This window comes from Sander lucioperca, chromosome 13 (genome assembly GCF_008315115.2).
Source record: "Sander lucioperca isolate FBNREF2018 chromosome 13, SLUC_FBN_1.2, whole genome shotgun sequence".
NCBI lineage: Eukaryota > Metazoa > Chordata > Actinopteri > Perciformes > Percidae > Sander > Sander lucioperca.
The window spans coordinates 30,442,261-30,456,108 of record NC_050185.1 but is presented as its reverse complement, the minus strand read 5'-3'; the positions used below and the strand labels follow the sequence as shown (position 1 = coordinate 30,456,108).

Sequence of the window (13,848 nt, the reverse complement as noted above, 5' to 3'; positions counted from 1 at the left end):
TTGTTCTGTTTATGAACATATCAGGTATTGTTGCAATAAAAACATAAAGCTAACAGCTTTAGCTTAGCAACTGTACAAAACAGACATCTAGACACACATACACACACACACTTTTGTCCTGCCTCTGTTGGCTTTTGAGAACAACATGTACTCAGTCCCAGCAGAGTCTGAATGAACGACTTGTGTTCTCCGTCCTGCCCAGAGTCACGAATCATGCTGGTTGTCTGGGAGGAAAACAAAGCTTGAGACCCAAGATGAAGGCAGAGACGGAGGCTCCTTCAAAAGCTAAAATTATTTCCCAAATAGTTTTGTTCATGTGTCTCGGTTCCTTCAATTCAGGTACGTCAAATTTCATACTTTAGAATTTATTTTAAAATTTCCCTAACAATGGCCACTTGCATGTTTATGCATTTTGTAAAGATTACGTTTGTCATCATTTACATTGTAGCAAATAATCAAAAGCTGATTTATGAAGTCTGCTTTTTATTTAGTTTTTTGTTTGTTGGTAGGTGTCAGTATGAGGGAATAAAAAAATGCAAAGTGCAGATATGATTTTACTAATGCAGTGTTAATCAACACTAACTTGCTGGATGAAACGATCTATTATGGAAATAAACACATTTTTGTATAATTTACAATTACTGAGACTGCTGTGCTTTCACAATACTAGCTGAGGGTTGGAAGAAAATGTCATGAACAGGAGCCAACTGGATGGTGATTTTAACGTTGCATACTTAATACAAATAGAACATGTACAAGTTTTACTCGTGGTAATTTTTGCAGTATTATGCATAGTATTGCAACATGTTTGTCAATATCAGTTGAATTGTTGACGCTCTGAAAAGTGAACATTATAGACATCACAAAGGTAGTATTTGTCGTTGGGGTACTGGATTGCATTAGGCTGTGTGGCTGCTTTTACAGCCTTGTGCCCACCCTTTGTAATTAATACAGGCTGACTCAGAAGCAGCGTTTTCAGATGTTCAGTTATTTTCAGCTGTGGCTCATCACTGTCCTGCTATTGTTGTGGCTAGCAGCAGAGTCACTGAGTTGCTCTGTTTCTGCAAAACTAGGATGGCATCTGGATTTTTCCCAGTGTTCTTTTCATGAACTGCCAAGAAGGACATTTTTGCCAAACAATCCCCACTTTTGTTGGCTAATGCTGGCCCATCCCAAGGACTGACAGCTGTTCCCATGGTAATGTGGCTCTGCCATGCAAACTGGATCCAGTATACAGCAGAGATGGGGCGTGGTGCCCACTAAACCTTCAGCCAACTACTGTATCGCTTACTGTAGTTGAAAAAACAAGAAAACTTACATGTACAATATATAATCACGACTATTTACATCTCGCCTGTGTGCAAAAATCGTTCATGAAGCTATTTCAATAGACAGCGGTATCCTTAAAAATTACATTTAAATTGGATGATTCAAACGTACACAGTGTACTGTTGTCCAATGCCAACAGTTAGTACCAATGCAGGAATTGGTGTGTCCTTTATGTAGCAATGCAGAATAGTGTGACTAGAGTGTGGAGTCAGGGTGCTGGATGGGTGTGTAGCTCATCCCAACTTTAATGCAGTAGACAGAGTTTGCATCCCACTGAGGACCGACATTTAATGTCTGTTTTTGCCATGTGCAGACGTTATATAAATAAATAATCTTGTTTTTTTATCTTAAGAAATTTGCAGTTTGCAGAATTGTCCAATATCAACATTGTGTCTGGGGTAACAATAGACCCCAGGCACAAAGAACAATAAAGGGGGCTGTTCCTGAGGATTTTTTTAATTCTCAGCAACATGATAGTGAAAGAGTAGACTATGTGAAACTATAAATAGCTGTAGGTATAACAGCTAGAAACATCTTGCTGACGGGTAGATTCCTCTTGGTGTTTCTTTGTTTATCAACACTTACTTCCAAGCTTGTAAAATAACACTAAAATATATTTGAATACATACATAATTAATAGCACTTGGACAGACAAGCACCTAGCATTTATCTTCTTTTAAGCTATGGACTGTAAATAATCAAGATAAAGTTGTTGTTTTTCTTTAACAAAAACAAAGGGCTAAAATAACACATTTTGTTTGTAGATACATACATTTTCAGCATTTTGTGAAGATTGAAGTGCAGGATGTGCATTTTTAGGTATTATGTGTGGCAATTCTTTTTGGGGGTGAAAAAATGAACCCAAAAAAAAAAAAAATAGCGTAATATTAAGGCATTACAACATTTCTCCACTCAGTTGCCAGATTAGGTACAGCTCAAACGAATGCAGTCTAATACAACAATCCTGTAATAAATCCTACCTTCATGAAGGTTATAATTTAGGATTTATTGCAGGACTGTTATATTAGACTGCATTCGTTTTAGCTAGTTGTACCTAATAAACTGGCAGCTAAATGTATGTCACAGTTTTCTGGCCTAAAAACTTTAAACTCTTTTTCTCAACTTCACTGCTCCTGTAGTTTCTGCTCCCGAGTTCAGTAGAGCTAACCTGACGCGCCAGGTGGCTTGTTAATACAGAACCATCTGAGAAGCCGTCATTGAAAACTGTTTGGAAAAGGGCAGGCACTTTCAAAAAAATATCTGGCAGGTGATTGGATGAACCATCTGTCTATCAGGTCCGCCATTGTTGTTTTTAAAGCTGGTAGTTCAGACACAAATGCATTAGGTTGGAGCCTGACAAGATGTTCTTTTGTGCAATTCACGTGCGATCATGGAGGTATCATTTAACTTGTACAAGAGCTAGGCCTATGTTGGAATGGTGTGGACATGAAAAAGAAAATCCAGGGTTTCCCCCAGTGTTCTGCAAGCCTGGTGGCCTACCGGGCCTAAATTGCCCTCCACCAGGCCTAAGCCACTGGGAATTCATTTTAAACTACAGGTACAGTAAGATGGCTCGGTTGAAAACTTAGACATAGTCATATATTCAAATCTCCAGTTAGCTTTTAGCACTGACTTAACGTAGGGCCCTATGGAATCTGTCTTATAGCTTTTTAAATTCTCAATTTCGCAATTCCGTCAATGATTCTGTTATTACAGAATATATTGGACTCTACATTAATGCTGCCATCAGTCTGTGACTGGCTCCAGCCGGGCCCTCGTCACAGAGGGACACTTGCCACCGGGCTAAACAACTTTTCTGGGGGAAACCCTGAAATCTAACGTAGTTTCTCTCCTGTGTTTCTCTGCAGGTGGGGTGCTGGCAGTGAATATGACTATCCCCAACACTCTCATTAGAGGAACACTAGGGGGGGAGGCCCTGCTGTCTGTCCGTTACAATAGCTTCAGCCTCGACCTGCCGGTCATCAAGTGGCAGCTCAAGAGGGAAAAGTCTGTCACTGTTGTCCAGTCGATTGGAACTGACATCATTGGGACCCTGAGGCCTGAGTATCGTGACCGCATCCTGGTATTTGAGAATGGGACTCTGCTTCTCCACAACCTCCGAATCTCTGATGACGGAACTTATGACGTGGAGATCTCGATCACAGATGATACCTTTACAGGAGAGGGCAGCATCACGCTCACTGTGGATGGTAGGAAGAAAAGTGATATTGTACGAGTTGTAATGTAATGGTTAAATCACTTTTTTCTCCTAAGTCTGAACCAGGGTCATAAAAAAAATACATGTCTTTGACTTAGACTCAAATCAAACTCCAGAAATTGGATTAAATATTGAATCACACCAGAGTTCGTTGTCCCTCTTTGTGCGGTTCGTTTGGGCAGGTGTGAATACAACAATCGCACTCGGGTGCGCACCAAAAGTGGACCAAAAAAGCACTTTCAAACAAACTCTGGAGAAGTTTGTTTGTGGTTAAAATGTGATCTGACCTCGAACCGCCCCAACTATGTGTACTCCGCAAGTCTGAGCCAAACAGCTCCTGTAGTCAGGTGGGCTTTGCAATCTGCGATGTGGCAGAGCAGAGCATGCAGACTGTAGCAGCTTGCAATGTTTCTCTTACAGAAATAGACTGCGGTCAAGCTCGCCGTCACTCGCATTTCTGTGGTCAAACCAGCCATTGCTAAAGTTTAAGACAGACGCCGGCAGAGCATATGTAGTAACTTCACTCGCAAAACAATGTCTGAAAAAGTATTGAAATGAGCTGTTTTAACCATGGAGACGTCCAGGACCTTCTTCCTGTATTTACTTTCTTGCTCCCGCCCCAGATAGCCTACATCTGACCAATAACTGAAACTGAACTGAAATTGTTCTATTTTCTGGTGGCATGTCTATTTACATGTTTAGAAACTGTTTTATCTATTTATCTGTCACCTATATTCAGAGTCTATATCCAGGCCCTATATCCACATGGAGGCTTCGTCAGTCCTGGAGCTCAGCGAAAACGTCGTCCTCAACTGCTCCCATGAAAATGGAACCAGGACTACATACAGGTGGTTCAAAGGTGGAAAGCCGCTGACCAATATGACGAGGTTTGTGTTGTCCCCTGACCAGAAGTTCTTGACCATCACACGAGTGTTGATGGGAGATGATGACACCTACAGCTGTGCAGTGGAGAATCCTGTGGGCAATGTGACAAGCCTGCCTATCAGACTGACTGTCTACAGTAAGTGATACTGTCTCAGTTATCAGTTGGCAGTGCCAACAATAGTTAAACACATCATGCTAGACACAGTGACACGGATGGGAAGCACCATAAGAGATGTTATCTATACATATTTATCAGACCGGAGAACACTGAAGAGCTATCCGGGTAGTAGTCTCGCATTGTCCACAGCGCTGTGGAGTAAGGTCTGGCTACACCACAGATACATTGTGGGATAGGAGAAAAAAACACTCTGGGTTGTTTGAATTTCTTTAAACCAATCACAATCGTCTTGGACGGCACTAAGCTCCGGAAGCAGCAATGGTTGCCTTTGCAAAATAGTCGTGTTTTGGTGGAACATTTGCACCCCGTTAAAGAAGTCGCCACATACAATATTAAATTAACTGTTCACACAATACAGTAACATGAACTATTTAAGTTAGCTGGATACATGGTTAAACCTCATTACCAGTGTATCACCATGTGTACTTCGACTACAGCAATCCCCACCAATGTGGTCCCGAAACGTCGGCAGGATGGCTTTCCATCTATCGTTGCCAACGGATATTTCTATTGATCCATATTCGATGGAGAACTGGCACATTTTTTCGTCCATGTCTTTATCATGCCCGGTGTAAGCTGTAGCTACCCCCCTTGACTGCAGGGTTTTTTCACCTGGTCCTCTATTATCGCAAGTGGGACACAACCAAAACCATGGCATAAATCCCCCGAGCAGATTTTTTAAAATATATATTCAACAATCATATTCTGTAAAATCCTTTCATGTAAGTCTTTGTGTTGTTCTGTTCACTGTTTATGCTTTTCAACTGTAATTTTGCATATCCTACCAGGAAGAAGCTCTCTCTATATCATCCTTTCCACGGGCGGCATCTTCCTCCTCATCACCTTGGTAACAGTATGTGCCTGCTGGACGCCTTCCAAAAAGTAAGAATTGCTAACAAGTTTTAAAATCAACCCTAAAAAGCACAAGACTGACTTTAGAAAGGCAACTCTGGGGTGCAAATAACACAACATTGATGCATTGACATTTTGTCTTTAGGAAAAGACATCCAGCTAGAAAGCCTCTCACCCGCCTTTATGACCACGCTGATCTCTCACCAATCAATCACACAGGTACGGTATCGTCATACTGACTTAATATTCCACTGTGACGAGAGTTAATACAAATAGTGATCAGCTAATCTAGGATGAGGCCAGAAGAGAAATGTTTTGTTCTTTGCCACAGATGATGTGCTTCCAAAAATGACAGCGCATAATGGAATAAATGCTGTAACTTCACTTTACATCCTGCAGCAAAAGGTAACTCTCTCATCACCACTGTCATGTTATTACATTCTGTCACTCACAAAAGATAGCAAGACTAAAAATCTGAAGTAACTCCAGCGTCCCCTTGAAGATGCTATTTATACAGGGTTATCAATAGTGGAACTAAAAATGTAAGATTGTCCTGAGAGTGGTGATACAGGAAAGACCGATGTGATCATTGGAACCAGAGGCAGTTATCCATCTGGGAACATGAATGTGCTCAATTAATATCATGGGGTTCTAATAATAATTTGATATCTTGTGTGTTACAGGCACACCGATATAGTTAAAATCCTTAATACTAAGGGAAACTTCACAACTACACATGTGCTAAATAAACATTATCAGTAGTAAATAAAAAAAACTTTAACCTTATGGTATTAATTTACAATATACATCATCTTCTCTCACTTATTTTTATAAGCAGCAATGGAAATATATGAAGCGTTAAAAGGAATAAATGCAGCAATATTTAAGCTAGAGCTGCATAGATTATTGATTAAGCTTCTTAAATGTGAATATTTTCTGGTTTCTTTTCTCCTCTGGGACAGTAAACTAAATATCTTTGAGTTGTGGACAAAACAAGACATTTGAGGACGTCATCTTGGGCTTTGGGAAACACTGATTGACAATTTTCACCACTTCTGATATTTTATATAGACCAAACAACTGGATCGAGAAAATAATCGGCAGATTAATCGACAATAAAATGCCGTAAATAAACTATGCGGACTCTGCAAAAATCGCCATGCTCTTACATAAAACTACTTTGCTAAATGGTAAAGAACATGCATACTTGTCATTGTTAGCATCCCACACAGACAATAAAACACATTACAAATAGAAAAGTTAGGCACTTACAAATAGTTGCATGCCCACACACACAATCAGCAACAAGCAGCCTCTGTATGATCCGTCTCCTCAGCTGCAGAAACTCAGGACTAGTCTAGAGTGTTCATATGACGGAAACTAGGAGCCTTTTCCACAATAAATATTATTTTACTACATGAACTTTGTTTTACTGGATAATTGGTAGCAGAGAAAGGATTTGGGCTGAAGTCGTCCTGTTTTGCAGGAACCCTCCATGGATGACTCATCCAGCAACAGTATTGGGTCTCCATCATCTGAGCTTGACAACCCGCCGTGCTACACCAGTTGCCCCAACTACACTGGCTCGCTTACCCAATCTAATGGGTCCCCTGCCCGCTCCTCCCACAGCTATACCTGAACGCCCATCAGTTTAAACTCTCCACATTGCAAGTGGAAGGTCAGACCGTCTTACTGTGTCCTGACTCTGGGTGGCAACTTCCTGCACATCTGCCCGGAGTTTGGGAAATATCTCAAAACCATTTTCTGGGTTTTTAAAATAATGTCATTACTGCCTGTGATCAGTGTCCGAAATTAACTTTTTGACTCACCGACCAAGTTGGCGGGTAGATGAAAAAAATCCACCGGCCAAGCATATTTTTACCAGCCAAAATATTAAATTGCATTTCTTTTTGTAACATACATCACAAAACTTTGTGGTTGGGGTTGCAAGTCCTGCTGGTTTATCTTCCTTTTTCATCGTACTTTCTTTTGGAAGGCTGGCTGATTCTTGCCAAAACTTGCCACATTCTGGCTAATTAATTAGCCCGCGGTAAATGCTAGCTATCAGTAAACAGAAGTGACCTGTTGGCTCTTGTTCCGGTGTGTGCAGGTGTTTGCATCAGTGTATGTTTTGTGTGTTTGTGTGTGTGTGTGTGTGTGTGTGTGTGTGTGTGTGTGTGTGTGTGTGTGTGTGTGTGTGTGTGTCGGCCCGCCCCTGCGAAGCTCCGACATGCAGACAGCAAAGGAACACAAGAAAGTAGCTGCAGCTTCACCAAAATGAAGACTGAAAAACAGAACAATTTTGGGACAAACATTTACCCGCCATGTGGCGGACGGGAGCGTTCCCACAGCCCTATGTTCCCACATTTCTAAGATTTTTTTCCAAAATTAGGCCCTATTTTCCCATAGTTCCCACATTTCCTTTTTCATAAATTTGAATCAGATTTTATCCCCCTTTCTCCCAATTTGGTAGCCAATTATGGACTACAGATGGAATGTAACCCTAACCTTAACCCTAACATAGGGCCTAATTTTAAGAAAAATCTTAGAAATGTGTGAACATAAGGCTGTGGGAAGATAGGGCTGTGGGAACATTGGGCTGTGGGAACATAGGGCTGTGGGAACATTGGGCTGTGGGACCATAGGGTTGTGGAACCATTGGGCTGTGGGAACATTGGGCTGTGGGACCATAGGGCTGTGGGAACATAGGGCTGTGGGAACATAGGGCTGTGGGACCATAGGGTTGTGGAACCATTGGGCTGTGGGAACATTGGGCTGTGGGACCATAGGGCTGTGGGAACATAGGGCTGTGGGAACATAGGGCTGTGGGACCACTGGGCTGTGGGAACATAGGGCTGTGGGACCACTGGGCTGTGGGAACATAGGGCTGTGGGACCACTGGGCTGTGTGAACATAGGGCTGTGGGACCACTGGGCTGTGGGAACATAGGGCTGTGGGAACATAGGGCTGTGGGACCACTGGGCTGTGGGAACATAGGGCTGTGGGACCACTGGGCTGTGGGAACATAGGGTTGTGGGAACATAGGGCTGACCCCTGGCAGACAGCCCTCTGAGATTTACTCACCAAACGGAAAACTTACCCGCATTTGGCACTTGGCAAGTGTTGATTTCGGACTTTGCCTGTGATATATTTTTATTAAAGTAAACTGTATCTTAAAAATAAGTTGCTTTTAAAGATAGAAGCACAGCATGTAGATAATGTACAGTAAAGGCTGAAGTGGGGTTGGTGAGATGCAACTGTCAAACTGTAGTGTGATGAAGATACTTCTTTTTACACTTTATTGTCAATTCAAAATCATCACCAAACAAAGATGTGGTTTGTTGTTTGTAAATGTTAGATGTTATAAAAAGAAATCCCCCTGCTACTCTTTTTGCAGTGTTACGTGTGATTTTCTGTAGTGTTGATGAAATGAAATACAGCAGTACTTTGTAATATTTTGTGAAATAATGTAAATGACTATTTTAGTTATACTAGATGATTTAATAGAATTTTCAGTGAGAAGATAGACATGTTGGTAGAGGGTATTTCAATTTTATACAAACTGTAATAAAATGTGAAATATTTCTCAAGTTTTTTATAGTATTTCCGCTGTACTCCTTGAGTTTTGATGTCATTTAACATGTAGCTCTCTTGGATCATATTCATTCAAATATTTGATGCTTTTGTATTTTTTCAACAGCCACTCAATTAACCCTACAACTGGACCCTTCAAACTAAATTTAAGTTAGTCACAAATAAGCATGCTGTTTATTAGTGTAAACCGAAATACTTGCACATGCAGCTCCACCTGCAGGACCATCTCAAGAACATCATCCTGAAAACTTGTCTTTGTTAATGTTCCCACTGAAAGCACAGTCCAAGTTGTACAGTGTAAGATAAGTGAATAAAATGAATAGACTTACTACTGTAAATAATATTTTTGGGGCTGCCTCCCATCTTTGCTGATTAAGATCTCACTGAAAAAAATGTCAAAGCAGGGACAAATGGTAACAGATGGGCACATGCATGTTTGGGACACACATAGTGTGTGTGGGGGCTGCTTATGTGTGTGTCCGTGCTGCAATAGCGGTGGAAATGCAGCGCTCTAGAAAGTGGAAGGTGATGACATATGAATGGCCCATCAGCACAAAAGGATACAGTGTTAAAGGGTAAGTACTGTTTATTTCAACCTGGCAGCAACGAAAACACATCCTTCGAGCCAGAATTGAACCAGCGACCTAAGGATAACTGCTATGATCAACCTACAGTCCTCCGCTCTACCAACTGAGCTATCGAAGGGAGTCAACAGCACTTAATTGTTCAGCCCATGCATGGATGCTGACATGATGCTTAACCAAAGTTTAACATTCCATAAAGTTACTACTACCGCTGTCAGCGTCTTCGCTCATGCCGCTGTTCTCATAGGGAGTGAATAGAACCGCTCTGCTCTGCTGTTATTGAAGCTGTCTGTGAAAACAGAGTGTAAAGCACAGTAATCACATTGCTGCTTTGGTGATCTAATGCGGCCGGTCAACAACCCCTTGGAAAAGACAAATTAACTACGCAGCGTAGTTGGTTGTCAAATTATCGCCTTAGACATTTGATTTGCTTGGTTTTTAAATGATGGAGCTTGAGTCCCTTGACATCATTCCATTGGGAAGAAACGAAAAAAAACATCCTTCGAGCCGGAATTGAACCAGCGACCTAAGGATAACTGGTTTCAACCTACAGTCCTCCGCTCTACCAACTGAGCTATCGAAGGGAGTGAAAGGCTCTGAAGTGTTCAGCCCATGCATGGATGCTGAAACTGATGCTTAAAGGGTAACTACCGTTTTTTTTCAAGCTAGATTGAGCGAGATCGCAATGACGGGCCTGCGGAACGGAGCTGCAAGGTGATCTAATGGGGCAATTGTGCATCCTTGATATTTTTGCTACTGACAGGCTGATGCCCTGTTTACACGTACATGGTTATTTTGAAAAACAGAGACATTTCCCTTCGTTTGTGCCCTTCGTTTACACACAAACGGAGAATTCGCCTCTAAAAACAAGTCTTTCTAAAACCTCCGGCCGGAGTGGAGATTTTGGAAATCTTCATTTGCATGTTTGCGTGTAAACCGAGACAAACGGAGGTTTAGGCAGCCGAGAGAGAGAAAGAGGAAGTAATTTGTAGCTGTTGTTGCTATTTTTCGGGATTCTGATTGGCTAACGTGGGCTTGAGCTTCTCGTTACACTGCCACCTACAGGTTTGGCGCGCTCTTGACGGCATATATACACGGGTACATGTAAAGGAACACTTTTCTGAAAACTGACAGCTGTGCACAATGTTATTTTTGAAAACGGAGAGGTTGAAATGTCCGTCTATGAAAATAGCCGGCCACGTGTAAATGTAGCATCAGATTGTTAGTAAAAGTGTCTGACAACACAAATGAATACGGGCAGCCATCCAATTATAATGACCTCATCCACATTGTCGAAATTATTTAAATATTGAGCCATGGCATTGAAAATATTTTAGATAACAGGAGCCTGTAATTTCTGTAGCCTACTCCGAAACAACAGTCTCCCAAAACGCCTTTTTCTCGACTAGTATTCCACTCTTCACCCCGCTGTCTTTGGACAAAAAGACACGTCCTGAGATCGTTAATGTTGTCAGACACTTTTAGTAAAAATCTGAGCAACTGAGCCTGTCAGTAGCACAAAAAAAAAAAAATCACTTTTAGTGGACAAAAATCAAAGATGCACAATTGCCCCATTAGATCACCTTGCAGCACCGTTCGCGCTGGCCCGTCATTGCGATCTCGCTCAATACTGGACCAAATTCAAAGATTTTTGGTCACATCAGTCTATTTGACACAAATGCATGGGGAAATGGGGTCCAGCTTGAAAAAAAAAACAGTAGTTACCCTTTAAGCATCAGTTTTAGCATCCATGCATTGGCTGAACACTTCAGAAAGGTTCACTCCCTTTGATAGCTCAGTTGGTAGAGGTTATCCTTGGGTTGCTGGTTCAATTCCAGCTCGAAGGATGTTCCTGCCCAATGGAAAAGATGTCAAGGGACTCAAGCTCCATCATTTAAAAACCAAGCAAATCAAATGTCTAAGTCGATAATTTGACAACCAACTACGCTGCGTAGTCTATCTTTCTTTTCCAAGGGGTTGTTGACCGGCCGCACTAGATCACCAAAGCAGCAATGTGATTACTGTGCTTTACACTCTGTTTTCACAGACAGCTTCAATAACAGCAGAGCAGAGCGGTTCTATTCACTCCCTATGAGAACAGCGGCATGAGCGAAGACGCTGACAGCGGTAGTAGTAACTTTATGGAATGTTAAACTTTGGTTAAGCATCATGTCAGCATCCATGCACGGGCTGAACAATTAAGTGCTGTTGACTCCCTTCGATAGCTCAGTTGGTAGAGCGGAGGACTGTAGGTTGATCATAGCAGTTATCCTTAGGTCGCTGGTTCAACTCCGGCTCGAAGGATGTCAATTTTGTTGGTTTTCCATTCAGAATGGAAAGATGTGAGAGTAATTTTTTTTAATTTTAGAGCCGTGGGTTTCATTGCATTTGATTCCATCGGACAAACGAATGCTCGTCCACGTTCACAAGTGCATCAAGTTGCCGTAGCACAACCATTTAATGAGCAGTCAAACGGTCATGCCACAAACACCTCATTTCCCTGTATATAATTATTATGGAAAGCTAAGTCATTAGCGTAAATCTGCAGTGATCTGTTATTGTGCCTTCAAAAAGGTTTTCCCAGTTTTGTCTGTATTTATCCACATTTTTAGCATTGCCCCCTATTTGTCAAGGAATGATGATTCCACTAGCTGCACACAATGTTGGATTTACCTGTTACCCTTATTGGTCCACCCTTCCTCCCACCCCCTGTGCACTGTGTATACCCTTTCTCCTTTAATGCCTCATTATGTGCAGTGCGCACAGCATGCTGTTGAGTGTAGTCTCGCATCGCCAGACCTTCCTCCACAGCGCTGCGGAGGAGGGTCTGGTGAGTCCACACAGCATTCCTGGATGGGAGAGAAACGTGCTCTGGTTCATTGGTATTTCTTTAAACCAATCACAAACGTCATGGGCGGTGCTAAACGCCGGACGGAGCCACAGTGCCACTGAAAAATAGCTTCAGGAAGGAACTTGTTGTGGTGGAACATGTGTACGTTCAAAAGTTGTTTTAGTCGCCTCCATCTGTGTTTCAAGCAAGACAGCGTTTACCTGGGGCCCCCAGATCACAAAATCCACCCCTGAAAAACTCACACACTCACCGGGCGGTGACATACACTCAGCGAAGGTATTCATTTCCTAATAGGCATATATTTGCTTTGACTACCGCGGTTATAAAGTAGATGGATTTAATAAGTTGCGGATGTATTTTGCCAAAGGGTAACATTATTAGTGATATAGGCTAATATAAGCTAGCATAGGATAGGGAAAAACAAGCCTTTACTTACTTTACTTTTTTCGGTGTGTCATATTTGACGGTTATGTGAACTGGACTGGTGTAAACACTAAACAGGTGTCATGTTTTTGTCAATTGTTACGCTTTGTTCATTATAAAGTAAAACCGAAAATAAACTTAACTCCAAACTATACTACAACTAACATTAGTATGGAAAACTTACACAATCCTGTAGGTGTAGGATATTCGTTGGTGCTCGTTGACTCCAGGGAAGTTAAGTTCAGTTATAACAGGTTGTAACATTAGTATATGCAGTGTCCGCGGTCGGAAACACCGGTGAAATACACTACAATTCCAGTTATAAAGTACCTGTAACCCGCTGCGGACGACATGCTCGACTCCGCAGAGCCTGAAGCCCGCACCGCTGCCGCACGTTCAATCGCCTGTCTTCTTCTTTGATGTTAAGTGGCGGTATTGCACTATTTGGTGCAATACCGCCACCAACTGGTGTAGAGGGTGAATCAGAATATCTTGTACAGTGGTTCCCAAATTTTTCTACATCAAGGTGCCCTAGAGTGATACAAATTAGACCACGGCCCCCCCCCATTTTATAAGCTTTTGTCACATAATCTTTTTGCGTTTTATTATAGAAAGTGTTTGAAACCAATGCCCAAAATAGTCATACATTGTTATTGTGTTACTAATAGATGGAATTACAGTAAAAAAAAATGATTCCCTTTTGCTGGGGAGCCCCTGGAACCCCCTTAACGACCCCTGGGAACCACTGATCGAGTATTTATTTTTATTAAAAAGAAGAATAAAAGAGCTGTTCCATCATTTAATATTCAACGTGTCACGTGTCCAATTTGCACCAAATTTGACAGTGCACGCACTTGGGTCCCCCAAGCAATACACCCGCCAAGTGAGAAGTACACACCTCTCCTAACATCATAGTAGTAGGATATGAACACAC

The 13,848-nt window shown here is 41.8% G+C and overlaps 1 protein-coding gene and 3 non-coding genes across 5 annotated transcripts; 2 read left to right on the top strand and 2 right to left on the bottom strand.

Annotated features, from left to right (window-relative positions):
* Positions 1 to 123: 123 nt before the first annotated feature.
* On the top strand, positions 124 to 7,582 carry LOC116056055 (hepatocyte cell adhesion molecule-like). Of its 2 annotated transcripts, none has more exons than XM_031308191.2 (7): positions 124 to 339; positions 3,198 to 3,539; positions 4,287 to 4,568; positions 5,399 to 5,492; positions 5,608 to 5,681; positions 5,794 to 5,867; positions 6,949 to 7,582. In XM_031308191.2, exons 1-7 carry the CDS (start codon positions 255 to 257, stop codon positions 7,099 to 7,101), a joined length of 1,104 nt encoding a protein of 367 aa, XP_031164051.1. In that variant the 5' UTR covers positions 124 to 254; the 3' UTR covers positions 7,102 to 7,582. The 2 variants fall into 2 exon arrangements, with proteins under 2 accessions (XP_031164051.1, XP_031164052.1); XM_031308192.2 differs by lacking the exon at positions 6,949 to 7,582 and adding an exon at positions 6,425 to 6,936.
* A 2,090-nt stretch (positions 7,583 to 9,672) lies between these two features.
* Positions 9,673 to 9,761, bottom strand: trnay-gua. Its single transcript is given in 2 exon segments — positions 9,673 to 9,708; positions 9,725 to 9,761. It is a non-coding gene; the product is annotated as a tRNA-Tyr (tRNA).
* Positions 9,762 to 10,138: 377 nt separating this feature from the next.
* Positions 10,139 to 10,224, bottom strand: trnay-gua. Its single transcript is given in 2 exon segments — positions 10,139 to 10,174; positions 10,188 to 10,224. It is a non-coding gene; the product is annotated as a tRNA-Tyr (tRNA).
* Positions 10,225 to 11,855: 1,631 nt separating this feature from the next.
* trnay-gua lies at positions 11,856 to 11,944 on the top strand. The gene is given in 2 exon segments: positions 11,856 to 11,892; positions 11,909 to 11,944. It is a non-coding gene; the product is annotated as a tRNA-Tyr (tRNA).
* Positions 11,945 to 13,848: the final 1,904 nt, after the last annotated feature.